Source organism: Daktulosphaira vitifoliae, unplaced genomic scaffold (assembly GCF_025091365.1).
Source record: "Daktulosphaira vitifoliae isolate Bord-2020 unplaced genomic scaffold, ASM2509136v1 Scaffold_2, whole genome shotgun sequence".
NCBI classification, from domain to species: Eukaryota; Metazoa; Arthropoda; class Insecta; order Hemiptera; family Phylloxeridae; genus Daktulosphaira; species Daktulosphaira vitifoliae.
Genome location: NW_026099573.1, coordinates 1,626,204 through 1,641,902, shown reverse-complemented (window position 1 = coordinate 1,641,902; position 15,699 = coordinate 1,626,204). Strand labels below are relative to the sequence as shown.

The window sequence follows — 15,699 nt, the reverse complement described above, 5'->3', positions numbered from 1 at the left end:
ATTTTAGCTACCCCAAGATTTTTTTTCTAGTGCACTACGAGACTTTTATATCATAGAGCAGGAGGAAAGTATAAATATTTAACCTTTTTATGGCATTAAATGTAAAAAGGCTTACTGGCGATGCCACTGCATTATCCTTTGAAATGTCCAGGTTGTTGTGATTGCCTGATTGCGATTATATAATGTCAATGAAAAACCTTTCTGAAGTGTTAAGATATTATACATAATTTGTTTAAATTATTATATATATATTATTACTATCAAAGTATAAAAAACAATTTTTAATGTATTAAGCGAATAAAAGTTAATGTCACCAAAATATCGCATAAGTATTTTATATTTCGATGATTTAAAAATTTAATTAAACAACTGGTATTTTTATCAAATGTTTTAAGTAGGTAAGAAATAGTCTTCATTTCTTTAGTATCAGTTATTACATTATTATGACATAAAAGTAAAAAGTGAAACAAAATAAAAATATTGACTTACAGTATAACAGAATCATATATAATCATGTAGACAAAATATAACATTAATAATTAGATCTTAGAAGTTGATGATCTAAAGAACCTTGAATAATTTTAAAAATGATTTATAAATAATAATTCATAATGAGAGATGACTTAAAATTATGGAAAATGCAAAAAAGTTATTATAATTTCTTTATTTAATTGAAAACAACATCAATAAAATAAATTGTCACCTAAACACAAATTAAAAAACTTTTTCTCATATTAACTTAAGTACGTGTAAATTTATATTAACAATTAATTTTTAAGTAATCTCTAATTATTGCTTATTAATTATAAATCACTTTAAAATTGCATTTTTTGTTCAACTTCGGCATCCATTTTAACATAGAAGATAGGTCGTTAGAATAATTTTTTTTTGGACTTATAGAATGTAACATAAGCTCTCATTTGACATATGTTCAAAGGACGCAGTTTTCCTGAACGCTTTGAAAAGTTAATTGAAAAATTGTCATTATGAGTCGTTCCTGTGAGCATCCCAATCCCCTTGTCAGGTTTTCATAAATGTATATTTGATTAAAGGAAAATACCTATGGTGTTATATATAGAGCATTTTCATTTTTCAAAAATTTATGACTGTTAAGAAAAAAAGTTAAAAAAATGTAGAAATATACCAATTTTAAATATTGTAATTTTTGGGGAATTTTCACCATTTACAGTGAACGAGGGAAATTTTTTTCAATTTTTAAGGATAATGACTTCAACTAGATACAATTTGTAATCCTTTGATGTGTTGTTGAAAGAAATCGGTCTGATGTGAGCTGAGAAAAAGTGGCGACAGACATAAAAAAAAAGTAACTTTTAATTTCAACCCTTCAATTACTATTTTTAACTAAACTAACTTCTAACTAAGTTAAAAATGTGAACAATTTGAGAAAATAACTTATATTATTTTTCAGACCTACAAGAAGTTTTCGGAGATGGAGGAAATTTAACTATTTTTTTTTTTTAAGTTGTACACTACAGTATATTATAACCCCTTCATTGGTCGTAGTATACCTTGTCATATGTATAAAATTGTGTAGAGTGATAACTCCAATGAATAAATTCTATCAGTAAACGAACACCAGTGAGTAGATAACTAATAGTTATCTAATTTGAATATAGTAAGTTTATATTGGTGGTTAAAATATCTAAACTTTATCCTATCTAAATATTAGAATTTTTAATCTATTGTCATTTGCTAAAAAATTCCAATTTTCAATATAAAATTATAGTTTAAAAAAGTTGTGTTATTTATTATAAACATTTTTACATTATACTATAGAGAATTTTTCTGAGAACAAATATTTATTAGCTTTATGAGAGTGACATGAAAATATAAATTAATAAAGAACTTGATTACAAATTTTTATAGTTATCTAAATATACTAAATACAAGTACAAATATTTAAATACAATTCATAACACTGTTACATGAATGTTTAAAAATACAGGGAGCAATGAACCTATCGCCATTTTCTGGTACGTTAGTGATAGGCGCCAACTGGAGATACAAAATATGAGTGTGTGAGAGGGTGAAGCATCCTTTAATAGTTTAATGTTAAATATAGAATTCCTTTCATCTTATATCTCCATTTCAACTTAACTACGTTATTATTTATAATACCGTATTACTTGCTTACCTACCAGTTTTACTTGAAATTTCGTTCACGACACACTAATCTATAACTATAGTAAAACACGCTTTCGTCTGTAAATTAAGTTAGTTACTGATTTAAAATTGATTTTATTTTTAATAAAATAATATTACTGTCTAAAATATTAATTTATAACACATGTTCATTCATAGAAAATAATACAAGGTTAATCATATAATTATACTAGACAGAATGATAAAATGATCATTTTTTCTGTGGAATATATACCTGAAATCAGTTGGAACATCATAGAGGTACCTTTATAACTAATAATGAATTGATTTTATATCCATGTACGTTGTTTAAATAGGGACTGTGCACAGTTTCTATACAAATACATTTTATAATTGAGCTTGACTTCTACGATTTAAATATATTACACAACAAGCAGGGAAGTAGGAACCATATTTCTTATGGTAGAAAACCAAGTTATTATTTATGTTAAGTATTGATGCATTATGTCATTGGTGCCATAGAGCAATAATATATTTAACACCCCTATTTAATATATTTTTAAACAAAATACAACTTGTGCGAAAAATATTATTCATATTTTAGAGCAATTGTCCCCATTGCCTTTCCCTTAGCATGACCTTGCTTCTACCTAATGTCTAATGGAATAGAGAGGTTGATAACTTAAAATGAAAATATAAACAATATTACTTTTAAGATAATTCATGAAATGAAAAATGAATTTGTTTAAAGTATAAGCCTATTTCATTTATTTATTTTATGAATAATTATGAACTCTTATCTAAAACCTTCTAAAATTTTTTAAATATGTTATACCAATAGATTGTAATCACAATAGATTTATTTCTTCGTGTATACGCCTACTTTTAGTACTCGGAGAGTATGATTATAGTTTTATTTTTGAGAAACGGCTCTAAGAAAATTCAAGGTGGGATTAGCTTATGCTTTTAGAAATAATTCTGAGTTTTTTATTTTACATGCGAAATTAAGACTATCTATAAATATGTTGCCTGAGTAAGGTAATGTTATATACCCTAGAATTTTTGTTACAGAATTAACTAGGGAAATTAGCACAAGTCGTATAAACTAGACCACCAAATTTATATATATGCATTTGAGTCATTTTACTATTAATATGTCATGTTTACTTCAAATTAATAATTTTATTTTTCAGACCAATCATGAAGGAGTTCATGAAATTAATAAAAATAAAAATCGAGGACCATTAACGTTTCCAAAAATCAAATCAAATTCTAAGGTGAATAAGAGTCTGAACATCAATATCATATTATAATTATTTATTTAAATATTATATTAAAAAATTAGGTTATTCAAGACAAAGATAATGCTTCAGTTGAATTATTGATTAAACTAATAATTAAATCAATTGATGAAATGGTAAGATTTTTCTAAAAATTAACATTTAGTATACTTATGTTATACTGACTAAACATATGTTAATAACTTTAAAATATTTACAGATAGATTATAACAAAATGTGTTACTCTATCATAGAAAAAAAAACACAGCAACTAGATCTTGAAATAAAAGTGTTAACAAATATTCTACAAAATTTATATGACATTAAAAATAATCAAATCTTTACGATGCATTAAAAAAAATTTCTGAGATAACATGGTTAATTTTTACATTAAAACAAAATATATTTATTATTTTAATTTATTATATTATATATTTTTTATTTCTATTATTTTGAGCTTAATTTATTTAACTTTTAGCTTCGATGCGAAGCTGAGAAGGTATTGATTTTACTATGTTTTTTTTTTGTGTCTGTTACCACTTTTTCTTAGCTCTCACCGAACGGATTTCTTTCAATGATACGTGAAAAGAACACAAATCGTGATTATTTAAGTTTCTTTCTGAAATGTTGATATAATTGGTTATTGCACTGAAACTTCCAATTAATAAAAACTACTCGTTATAAAGATATATTACATATTGAATATTTTTAAAAATGAAAATTGGAAAAAAACGCTGTCAGTATAATTGAATTGAATTTTAAAAGGATTGAATATAATTTTTAATAAAATATAATCAGTTGTGCAAGTATTTTATGTTTTTTTCAAGTCATAATAATTTAGAAAAAATTGTCATAATATAATAAAATGGACTAAAAAAATTTTGATGTGTAAAAAAATTGTTTAACTCATAATTGACTTAACATTGCGACACGTTTCAAGAATAACTCACTATGTTGAGGGAATTATAACCTAACCTATCTTAGTTGTATATTATCATTATGTCAATCAATTTAAATAAATTACGTTCAACAATATTTTTGAAAATTTATATACATAAACAATAAGGATATATGAATATAACGCTAAAAATTTATAAAACCTATAAATAATTTAATAACAATTCTTTTATTTTTTTATTATTTTGTTATTTATGCTAAAATATTACAATATCATAGAATAAGTTGTTCCGTTTACATTGTGTATGACTGTTTGACAAGGTTTAGAAATGCACCATTCATACCACACTTTGTGTTTGTCACTAAACCTCCAAAAGTTTACTTGCAGTTGTTCGTCTTTGCTTAGGATTACAGGATTGACTAGAGGGAAATATGCAGGAAACCAGCTGAACATACCATTACTGAATGTCTCTGGTACAATACTCAGCCGTACTTCTTTGTATAGTACTGTTTCAAAGTATCCGGCGAGTCCATGTAATATACAATCTTGATGTACATCGAACATAACAGATCCATCTCGATTGTTGTTACCATTTTTAGACTTTCTAGGGTGATTAAATGTAAATAATGGTTTAGCTGTAGCTATTGGGTATACATTGTTGAGTTGTACCACATATGGTCTTTGAAAGTTGCAACCAGATTCCTTATGTTTGATTGACATAATTTCAGTATGTAATTTACGTGACTGTACTGGACTAATATATGACGTGTAGCTACAAGGTATACTTATACCATCATCTTTTAGGTATCTTTGTGCACCATCTAAGCATTCAGGTGATAATTCATTATCACCAAATGAGCCCAAAAGCTCTGACACCATTATATCACATTTTTCTGGTGGATCCCAATATCTCATGTCAGCACATTCTACCGTCACGCGGTCTCGCCACCTATCTGTAGTTAGTTTTGTATACAATGTGGGCAAAGCATTTTCATTTTTCTCTAATGCAATAACCCGTACACTAATACCTTTGTTATCAGAGGCTTCTAATGTGGCATCTACTAGTGGACCACGACCAGCTCCTAACACATACACTACCACTTTTCTTATAGAGTTACTTTCTTTTCCTATCACCTGATTAGTGACCTTATCTGCTAAGGCCATACCAATAGCACGGCTGTATTCACGGTATTTAACAGGATCCTGTTCAAAAGTTTCGTATACTGTAGACTGCAAGTTGTTTTCCAGAGGTTGTAATGGAGTCTGGAGGAAATCTTCATAACCACTTATGTAATCTAATGATCCATAGGGTGTAATTGGAGCAGTGTTTTCATAAAGATGAGCTAAGTAGTTAAAGTGTTGTCTAACACTCGAAGGTCCAGAAACAACTATCTGAGTACCAATATTGAACATTTTTTTAACAAAATCTTGATGTTGTCTAGATAATACAGGAAATCCTTTTTTATTAGTCAGAAATGATTGGGCATTAACAATAAGGGCAGTTACAGGTTCTCCTAACCAACGAAAAAGGGTATTTGAGTCTGGTAGTTCTAGTCCAATTTCTAATGCTAATTTTATACGGTCAGTGTTCCTAGTAAGACTCATAAATTTTGTCCATTTATGCCATGTATCCTGTATAAGAGGGCTAACTACAGGAACTTTTATCCAAAACTGTAAAGACATAGCTGAATCTAAATATGCATCTATTTGATTATCTAGTAATCTAACAACATGTACCAAGTCAATATCTAGTGGTAATTCAAACATGATACTAAAAACATTAAGAAATGCTGCCCACGATATATCTTGAACAAAAGCTTTTTTAATTTCAGATGTTAGCTTGTTTTCATTACTTATATCTACTGGCTGTGAAACTTTTGCAACCACACAATGACACCATTTTTGGGAAAACTCCGAATTTAGAATAGTATCTGATGGTTTGTAATCACCCGTTTTCAAACTAAGACTTGAAATTGGCAAACAAGCAAATGTAAGCTCCCAATCATCAAGGCAATCCATGCAACACTTAATATTGGTATCAGTAAGGAAATCAAATCCAAAGCGTACATCTTTGATTGACATATTACAAATATTTTACAGAGGAAAATGATTACCAAATATAAACCTGAAATTTTTTATCAAAATTGAAATAATCATTAGTTAATTAAAACAAATCAATTATTATTTACAGATAAATAATTTTAAATTGAAAAACCTTCAACTTTTAGTTTTTATTCATAAAAGCTTTTTTTAACAAAGTAAAAAAAAATAAAACTAAATATTATAACTAAACTGTCAAATTTATTTTCAACCAATAGTGGATAATAGTATCTATGTAGTTTACATAGATTTATACTACTTAATAGTTAAATATATTTAATTCATAAGTAATATTTCTATAGTTCGTTCCAGCCAGTCCAAGACCAGCTTAAAATTTATCAATGGAATTGATTTTTGTTACATAACTAAGCTATTGAGTATTCCATAAAGTGGTTTGGCTAAGCATTTTCTTTTGCACTGCTACTGATTTCTATTGAGTTTCTACAGAAAAATTATTAGGTTTTTAATTGATTATTATATATTTTAAAATCAGATCTCATGAAAATCAAAAGAATAATTTCAACTATACTACTAAGATAAAATGTATTATTTATAAATGTATTTATGCTCATATGTTCTTCCTATATGGTTATTTTGTATAAAATAATTTTTTTTTTATATTTAGAATTAAAAAATTTATAGGAACATTTCTATTTTCTTTAAAATTACCATTAAAAATTTGGTATACAATTTTTAATTATTAACAATGAACTGTTGATTAATAAATACAAGAAGCTCTCCTTACCTGCGAGTACAATTATATAAAACAAAAACAACTATAAAATTTTATTTTAAAAATGTAGTTTAACGTCAAAACAGTATATAAATTTTAAACCGACAATATGTGTAGCTGTATCAAACAACTAGTAACAAAGATTTAAAAGATGTCTATAATTGACCTGATAAAAATCAAATACAATTTATTGATGAAATTAAACTTAAAAAGTTTAAATCTATAGTTTTTTTTTACGCCAGTACATGATAATGTTTTGAATTCAATACCTCGTTTTCTATGATAAAAATTATGATACAGAAAACAGGTTACCGAACCTAACCAACATTTCAAAGTTTAGTATTAAACACGGTTATACAAACCGTGGTATGAAGTATTCCCATAAGGAAAATGTTTGAAATTTAACCATTTTTACATTGATAAACATTGTGGGCATTAGGGTGTCCCTTATTTATAAAATTTAAAAATTACAAAGTGCCACCCCCTAGAATTATTCAAATACATGAAAAAATAAATTGTACAAAATTTGGTGACGATTGGTCAACTCTAAGACGTGCCCCAAGGGGGTTAAAAATAACCCCTAAGGGTGATTTTTTAGTTTTTTATGTCTATCTCAAAAACTTTAGCTTTTTCGAAAATGTTTATTTGGACTATTTTGTAGGTATACAATTTTTCTATAAAAAGTATATTTACAAAAATTTTCGAAAAGTTCTTATTTAGCCCTGAAAAAATAAAAACGTATATGTTCTATTTTTACCATTAAAATTGTGAATTTATAAATCGTTCACTGTAAAAACATAAAAAAAATTAATTTAACCATTGTTTTAAATTTAATTTTCTATACATTTTTAATTCGATATTTTTTCTATTATTAACTATTCAAAACCTACAATTTTTTTTAATTTTAATTAAAAAAAACACATCTGAGTAAAATTAATACCGTCTCAGTTTCACATTGAAGCTAAAATAATGTTAACTTACAAATTTATTTACGAACAGAGACTATATAAACTTGTAATAAAAATACATGATGTCGAATATTATTTAAATAATTAACTCTTTGATTGACAATTCAAATTGGCCACGAAACAAAACAAATTTTCAAACAACAAATAGCCTTGGCCATCCAACGAGCATGATGAATTGGGCCAGGAATTTTAAAATAAATTCTATGTAAAGGTGTTTCACCAAAAAATATTATGACCAATTCTAAAAGTTTCTTATAGTCATCTCGAGGTTGGTATTTTTGTAATTGTTCAAAACTAAATTTCAAAATATCGTCTTTTTTTGTTTTTAATTTTTCTAAAATAACAGTATCTTCTATTCCACTTAAGTAATTTGTTTTATTTATATTTTGCCAAGACTTTTGAAATTTATTGAAAATAGGAACATCTGGTTCAGATTACGTATTAAATTTTACTTCAAAAACACTTTTCAATATAATTTCATAAATTTGATGTCTGCATAGTAAGTACAAAATATCACGCCCTAACATTTGCATGGAATTTATTTTAATATTAATTTTAATATTAATCTTTAATTTTACTCTGATGTGTTTTTTTTAATTAAAATTAAAAAAAATTGTAGGTTTTGAATAGTTAATAATAGAAAAAATATCGAATTAAAAATGTATAGAAAATTAAATTTAAAACAATGGTTAAATTAATTTTTTTTATGTTTTTACAGTGAACGATTTATAAATTCACAATTTTAATGGTAAAAATAGAACATATACGTTTTTATTTTTTCAGGGCTAAATAAGAACTTTTCGAAAATTTTTGTAAATATACTTTTTATAGAAAAATTGTATACCTACAAAATAGTCCAAATAAACATTTTCGAAAAAGCTAAAGTTTTTGAGATAGACATAAAAAACTAAAAAATCACCCTTAGGGGTTATTTTTAACCCCCTTGGGGCACGTCTTAGAGTTGACCAATCGTCACCAAATTTTGTACAATTTATTTTTTCATGTATTTGAATAATTCTAGGGGGTGGCACTTACAAATATTAAAAAAAAAAAAACCTCTCATGTAGCTAAGGGTCACCCTAGTGGGCATTAATGAGAAAGAGTCCCAAAAAAAATTCATTAATATAAAAGAGAATATATATGATGATACTTGTACCAGGATAAAAAGTGTGGACGGAGTAACAGAAGATTTTAAGGTTATAGTAGGAGTGCACCAAGGCTCTGCTGTAAATCATTACTTATTTTCTTTAGTGATGAATGAAATTACTAAAGAAATACAAAGAAAGCAAGTACCATGGAGAGTGCATGTTGTTTGCTAACGTTAGTGTTAATAGGAGAAAATCAATCAAAGGCTTGAGGTGTGAATATCAGCTCTTGAAGGAAAAAGATTGAGAATAAGTAGGAATACAGAGTACATAATGTACAAGTTTGTCAAAAGGGAGCACGAGGTAGATGAAATGAGGACATTAGTGACAATAAATAAATAAATATTATTTTTCCTCGTCTTAATCCCAACTACTTGTGGTTGGCCAATCTTATCCTTAACTTCACATTTAAGAGAAGATTATTGTGAACTTTAGAACGCACAATTATATTTTTAGGTAAATTTTCTTCTTGTGGCATATCATTGAGTACCCCTGAACCCTCAATTAAAATTTTTCCAAATGATCTCATTTTTCAGATTATTATTTTTATATACTAAAGAAAAAAATGGAGAGGCGACTCAAAAGAAATTACGAAATTTGTAAAATAAGAACCACTTTATTGGTCATGTTATAAGGAGAGAGGAATCAGAAGCTGTAAGAATAGTTATGGAAATTAATGTTGAAAGAAAAAGAGGTAAACCAAAAAGGAGATAGAGGGGTGTTATTGAATGTGATATGAGGACTATTATTAGGAAGTTAAGGATAAGAGTGGCAACCACAAATAATTGGGATAAAGGCGAGGAAAAAGAAGAAGAGACATGTTTATTTACATAAAAAAAATTTAAGGAAAGTTTGGAAGAAATTTTGTTTTTTTAAACCTAAATGAAATTTGTAGTTTAACAATGTATTAATTATACACATTAATTTATTTAAAGACTTTGTTTTTTTTAAAAAATTTGATAGAAAAAATGAAAACTTATAATTCTTAGCTATCTAAATTACAATTATTCATTAAAATTATAAATGAAAATTAAATAATATAAAAAGAAAACATTGAGGTCACCCACCCTTTTTTCTTTTTTCACAACCAGCATAATTGTGGACTACTCTGGAAATTATTTGTATAAAGTTTGATATATAAGAAAAAAGTACAATACATATTATAATTTTGTGTATTATATTGACCAAACTCTGTTCAAGTAATAACTATAAATAAATCAAACACTGGTAACATTTTTTATAGTAAATTTATTATGGCCATAAATAAATCATTTTAACAAATAATATGATAATTATAAAATTTGATTACATAAAATTAAAAAACCTTTTAATAGTACCTTATTGCTAAAATAGTATTTATTAAACCAGACCAAGTACAAAGCAACATAAAAATAGTATTGAAAAATTCCTAGATCCTAAGGAAATAGCAATGTAAAATTCACACAATTGAATTATTGAACAGTTTTGAAATACTCTTGAGATTTAGCAGGATTGATTGTTTTGCTACCAGGTCTCCAATTAGCAGGACATACTAAAAATAAAAGTATTTAATGAATATATCAGATAAAAAAAAAATACAAATTATTTTGGTAAAATTATATACCTTCTCCATTTTTATCTGTAAATTGAAAAGCCTGAACCAGTCTGAGGGTTTCATCTACTGACCTACCAACTGGTAAGTCATTAACTGTGATTTGACGTAAATTTCCTTTGTCATCAATAATGAATAAACCACGATAGGGAATTCCTGTGATTTCATTATAAATTCCAAATTCTCTGGCAATAGCACCAGATTTATCAGCAAGAATTGGAATTTGCATTTTACCAAGACCACCTTCATTACGTGGAGTATTAACCCAAGCCAAATGACTGAATTGACTATCACATGAAGCTGCAATTACTTGACAATTTATTGCATTGAATTCATCAGCGCGATCGGAGAAAGCAATAATCTCAGTTGGACACACAAATGTACTAAATTTAAGATAGTTTCATTAAAAAAAAAAAAATTTACTTATAGTAAGTAAAACATACTAAGGTCCTAAAAATAATACATTATTTAAAAGTTCAACAATATTCCTTTTAATATTGATAGTATTTTACTTTCTGGGATATTATAATGTAATATAGAAAAAAAATTGAACTATTATAGTTAAAATTATTAATATTATATAATTGTTTAAAATTATGATTGAATATTAAATTTAATATTTATATATCTTGATCAATATTTTTATACTTTATGTATTTTATAATGTTAGCCTAGAGAGAACATAAATAAAAAAAAATTAACAGATAGAGAAGGCTTCTATTTAATAGTGGAAACTGATGCACATATGATTGTGGCATAGATTTGACTTGGTTAAATAAAACTAGTTGTAATAATAAGTTAACTTCACTTAAAATACAGAAGATTGATCATACTGTACCGAACATTAGATAATATATAATGTAAATTATCATATCATAACATATCATGATTATTTTATGGGAACTTAATGATGACAACTAGTTTTTTTTAAATAAATTTAAATCTACCCACATTTAAATGTGCTCTGGATTGTAAATTAACTTATGAAAGTAACTTTGATTATTATGTTAAAGAATTTTACTAATTTTGAACATGTGAAAAACTGACGGTACTGAACATAAAATCTTAGTAGTTATAAACAATTTTTTATATGAAATTCTTATACTTTATGAATTTAAAAATACTAACAAATCTAATGGATAGAAAAACAAAACAACATATTTTCCTTTGTAAGACTCCAAAGATATATCTTTGAATTGTCCATTGACAACAGCAGTTCCACTAAATTTGGGAGCAGGCTTTTCAAGAGCTAAAACCATTTTTACTAAAAAAAAAAAAATAATAAGAAAAAGATCAACACAAATTTTGAACAAGATTTAAGCAAGATTACTTAAGATTATAATAAAATTTATTTTCAACTTCAACTTCAACATGGTTAAAATTTTATCTAGTTCTTAAATATAATTATTAAGGCTTGGACAATTTTGTTTTTTATTATATGAAAGTTATTTGTTTAAAATTTGGTTTTGATAACTTACCCCCTACAGGTCCGGATCGGGGTTGAAAATTTGCTCAAAAAGGTAATTTTTCAGTTTTTGATTATTATTTTTAAAACTAACACACTGAGCGTATAGATAATGTACAGAATATAAATATATAATCATTTTAATCAAAATAATAATTTTACAACAAAATGTTTCGTAAAAAAAAAAAAATGTAAAGTTAAATTTTCTAAAATATTGGTCTTATGTAATATTATAGTCAGATATATAGTTTTGCTGTTTTAATAACACTAACAATATAAATAGAATAGTTTAAAACTGTTTATTCAGGGTATTACGATTATAAACAGGATACAATTAATAATAAAAAAAATTTGTGATGGACATTTTCAAATATCGATTAACTATTCGAATTGTGTTTATACCACCGAATATTTTATTTTAAGCATTCGATTGCATGTTTAACAAAGTAAAAAATATTAAATATACTCCTAAAATGATTTTTGAATACGTCTAAGGCGAATACCTCATTAACAAACGTCAACATTATACCAAATACATTTTATATTTCCAATTTTTATATATTTTTGTTACACTGATTCTGATGTAATATTTTTCTGCAAAACACTTATGGTGCACGGCGTAGCCGAGTACTCTTACCAGAATCAGTGGCTTACTTATGATGATGGCACGAGGAGGCTTACGCGTCAAAGGCACATAAAACTTGTAGGGCCCCGGGTCTAGGGCAGTTAGGTGAAGCCTAGTAATCAAATATTACTAGTTTATTTTTTTAAGTTTGTATTTTTTTTGTTTCAATTATTTTACCGTATTAAAACAAAGAATTATGAATTCAAACAATGTTTATTGGTATTATGACAAGTTTGTTTTATCTTTGTTTATATTTGTAATACAAATTATAATATAATACATTCAACATTTTAATTATTATTAATTTTTAAATACAATAATTGTATGTAAAAATAGTAGTATTCTAATTTTTAGAATACTACAACAATAAAGGCAATTTGCTCTTAACTTATTATTATTAGTCTATAATAATTTTTTAATTTATGAATAATACCAAACTAAATTAATATAAAATTTAATAGTTTGATGGAAATTAAATGATTTCTTTAAGAATCTGCCAAATTGTACTTATGGAAATTAGGTATATTTAATATTTTTTACTTTGTTAAACATGCAATCAAATTTTTTTGCTAAAAATTAATGTGATGATCAAAATTAAGGTTATTTGGTTTAATTATAACTATAATTGAGATATATCAAATGATAAAAGCATACTTATTATTATTATTAGTATGCAAAGTTTGCATACTATAAATTTTATGAACTACTTTAACATTCAGTTTTGTTAACTGTGTACTTTACACATAACTTGTAATAGGGGAATATTATATATTAGAAAAAAGTGATACAGGCTCAACCTTGAAAATTATACAATCAGCTATTGTTTCTATTTGTAACTTTGAAAATTATATATTAAAGGTTATATTAAACCAACACAACTATATGATAAAGAAAAAGGTTCTCATCTTATAAAAAAGTCTCTTAGTTGAATCCTTCATAGTTTAATTAGAGAAACTACAATTGTACTTTAATTTCTATTTTTTTGATAACATTACTAAGTTTTTTATTATTAAATCTAACATTATAAAAATAGTATTCACGAGAATTATATTTAAAGAATAAAAAATTCAACTATAAAGTAAATGTCACATAATATTTATTACGATATAAAAAAATATGAATTTAAAACAAAAAAATATTTAACTCAAAAAGCTACAAAAAATATTACATATTCTGATATATATCAGGAACAATCAGCAGTTATCAGCATTGAACATATACAAACATTTAGTAATATTAGTAATATTAGCTACATGTAATTAATTCATATTACATAAAAAATTGTTTGATAAACAGTTTTTTATTATATTATTATGTATTCATTAAATTATCATAATTATAGTATACAGAATGACCTACCAGGTTTTGTCAACTTAAATAATTTTTAATATAGTGAGTATTTTGCATTACTTTGGAGAATAATTTTTACAGTTTAGAATTAGGTTAAAAACGTGCTTTTTATTTGTCTCTAAAAAAAACTTTCTTTTGTTTGTTTTTTAATTAGGACAAAAATTTGATAACAAGTACTTTTGTAAAAATACTTGTACAATATAAATAGCTTAAATAGCCCACAAAGTGGATTATTTAAACTAGTTCAACTTTTTTAAATCAATTTTCCTTTTTGAATGGAAGGACATTGGCAAAAACATCAAAATAAGTGACTAAATAACTTTTATGAAAATCAGTGATGCTATAACTAAAACCTCTTTTTGTCAGTAAAATCAATTACTAATTTTTTTTTTTTGTTTAATTGAGTTCATAGATTTGTATAATCAACTGAATAAATAAATAAGTTAATGCAATAAAAATGATTCCTAACAGCATTACAGCTAACGTGATTTTTTTTTTTTAAAAAAAATTTTTAAATAAAAAGCATTGGTTTATTTGAATTATATATCAATTAATAATTAATGAAGTAAAGTATAACGATTGCTTTTATTATTATCAATGAATTCTATATATACAATAATGAATTAATGCATTATGTATTCAAGATAACATTAAATATATTAGTCGAAAATGTTGACATATTATTAAGTTACTTTTTGAATTAATAATGGAATAAAGGTTAGATATTTAAATACAGGGAATGATTAGTAATTTAAATTTAAATATATGTCCATAAAACCTTAACGATTTTGTTAGATTATTATTACTACTACTCATTGGATGACTAAAAATAGTTGAAAGGGAAATTACTATCAAGAATAATTTTGGACATCGAATAATATATTATTAAAATTTTATAGTATTAGGTATTAAAATAAAAATTTACATTAGCTTTGTTATATACTATAATAGCTACTTTTCAAATTACGTTATGTTGCGCAATTACTATAAAGGATGCAGTAGCACAATTAAGCGATATATCAATACATTTCACATATTAATAGTTAATTATGGACAAAGGTACATTTTTTAAAGGTATTATTCCAAGCATGCTTCAACATTATTCAATAAAATAATTAAAATACTGTAGAATATAAGAATGAATACAAATTTAAAAACAATTATTACCTGTAGATTATATTCTTTAATTCTTAAAAAAAATTTGACGTTGGTCGGAGCTACACTCGAACCGGCAAGATAGGAGAATGTGAAATGACTGCTTTTGTGTAATTTCAAGTCGTAATGGGAGAACCGGCTCGATAACTCCTTGATCGACCTTGAATTTCTTGAATAGATACTACAATTAAGTACACTTACCCACCTACTCCTACTGATCTGTATATTCAATTGCCGAAATGTGAAATGGTTATGTAACTGTGGT

At 25.5% G+C, this 15,699-nt stretch overlaps 3 protein-coding genes across 4 annotated transcripts; 1 reads left to right on the top strand and 2 right to left on the bottom strand.

The window, feature by feature from the left end:
• Positions 1-738: 738 nt before the first annotated feature.
• LOC126897724 (uncharacterized) lies at positions 739-3,829 on the top strand. Of its 2 annotated transcripts, XM_050671538.1 has the most exons (6): positions 739-1,324; positions 1,430-1,636; positions 2,323-2,424; positions 3,318-3,401; positions 3,470-3,541; positions 3,625-3,829. In XM_050671538.1, the coding sequence occupies exons 3-6, from the start codon at positions 2,371-2,373 to the stop codon at positions 3,757-3,759; spliced, it is 345 nt and encodes a 114-aa protein (XP_050527495.1). In that variant the 5' UTR covers positions 739-1,324; positions 1,430-1,636; positions 2,323-2,370; the 3' UTR covers positions 3,760-3,829. The 2 variants fall into 2 exon arrangements, with proteins under 2 accessions (XP_050527495.1, XP_050527493.1); XM_050671536.1 differs by lacking the exons at positions 739-1,324; positions 1,430-1,636 and adding an exon at positions 1,825-2,234.
• Positions 3,830-4,511: 682 nt separating this feature from the next.
• Positions 4,512-7,362, bottom strand: LOC126897707 (protein arginine N-methyltransferase 5-like). Its single transcript, XM_050671507.1, has 2 exons — positions 7,148-7,362; positions 4,512-6,427 (listed from the first exon to the last, which is right to left on the bottom strand). The coding sequence occupies exon 2, from the start codon at positions 6,382-6,384 to the stop codon at positions 4,567-4,569; it is 1,818 nt and encodes a 605-aa protein (XP_050527464.1). The 5' UTR covers positions 6,385-6,427; positions 7,148-7,362; the 3' UTR covers positions 4,512-4,566.
• Positions 7,363-10,476: 3,114 nt separating this feature from the next.
• Positions 10,477-15,604, bottom strand: LOC126897718 (peroxiredoxin 1). Its single transcript, XM_050671527.1, has 4 exons — positions 15,447-15,604; positions 11,968-12,103; positions 10,852-11,222; positions 10,477-10,779 (listed from the first exon to the last, which is right to left on the bottom strand). The coding sequence occupies exons 2-4, from the start codon at positions 12,096-12,098 to the stop codon at positions 10,700-10,702; spliced, it is 582 nt and encodes a 193-aa protein (XP_050527484.1). The 5' UTR covers positions 12,099-12,103; positions 15,447-15,604; the 3' UTR covers positions 10,477-10,699.
• Between the last annotated feature and the right edge of the window lie 95 nt (positions 15,605-15,699).

Bases quoted from the DNA above. Each gene is read 5' to 3' on its own strand.
- LOC126897718 (XM_050671527.1), bottom strand. From the start codon at position 12,098: ATGGTTTTAGCTCTTGAAAAGCCTGCTCCCAAATTTAGTGGAACTGCT. The intron at 11,223-11,967 runs GTTAGTATTTTT...TCTTAAATTTAG, and splicing joins TTTTTCTATCCATTAGATTT to TACATTTGTGTGTCCAACTG. The intron at 10,780-10,851 runs GTATATAATTTT...TTTTATTTTTAG, and splicing joins TACAGATAAAAATGGAGAAG to TATGTCCTGCTAATTGGAGA.
- LOC126897724 (XM_050671538.1), top strand. From the start codon at position 2,371: ATGATCATTTTTTCTGTGGAATATATACCTGAAATCAGTTGGAACATC. The intron at 2,425-3,317 runs GTACCTTTATAA...TTTATTTTTCAG, and splicing joins TCAGTTGGAACATCATAGAG to ACCAATCATGAAGGAGTTCA. The intron at 3,402-3,469 runs GTGAATAAGAGT...TTAAAAAATTAG, and splicing joins AAATCAAATCAAATTCTAAG to GTTATTCAAGACAAAGATAA.
- LOC126897707 (XM_050671507.1), bottom strand. From the start codon at position 6,384: ATGTCAATCAAAGATGTACGCTTTGGATTTGATTTCCTTACTGATACC.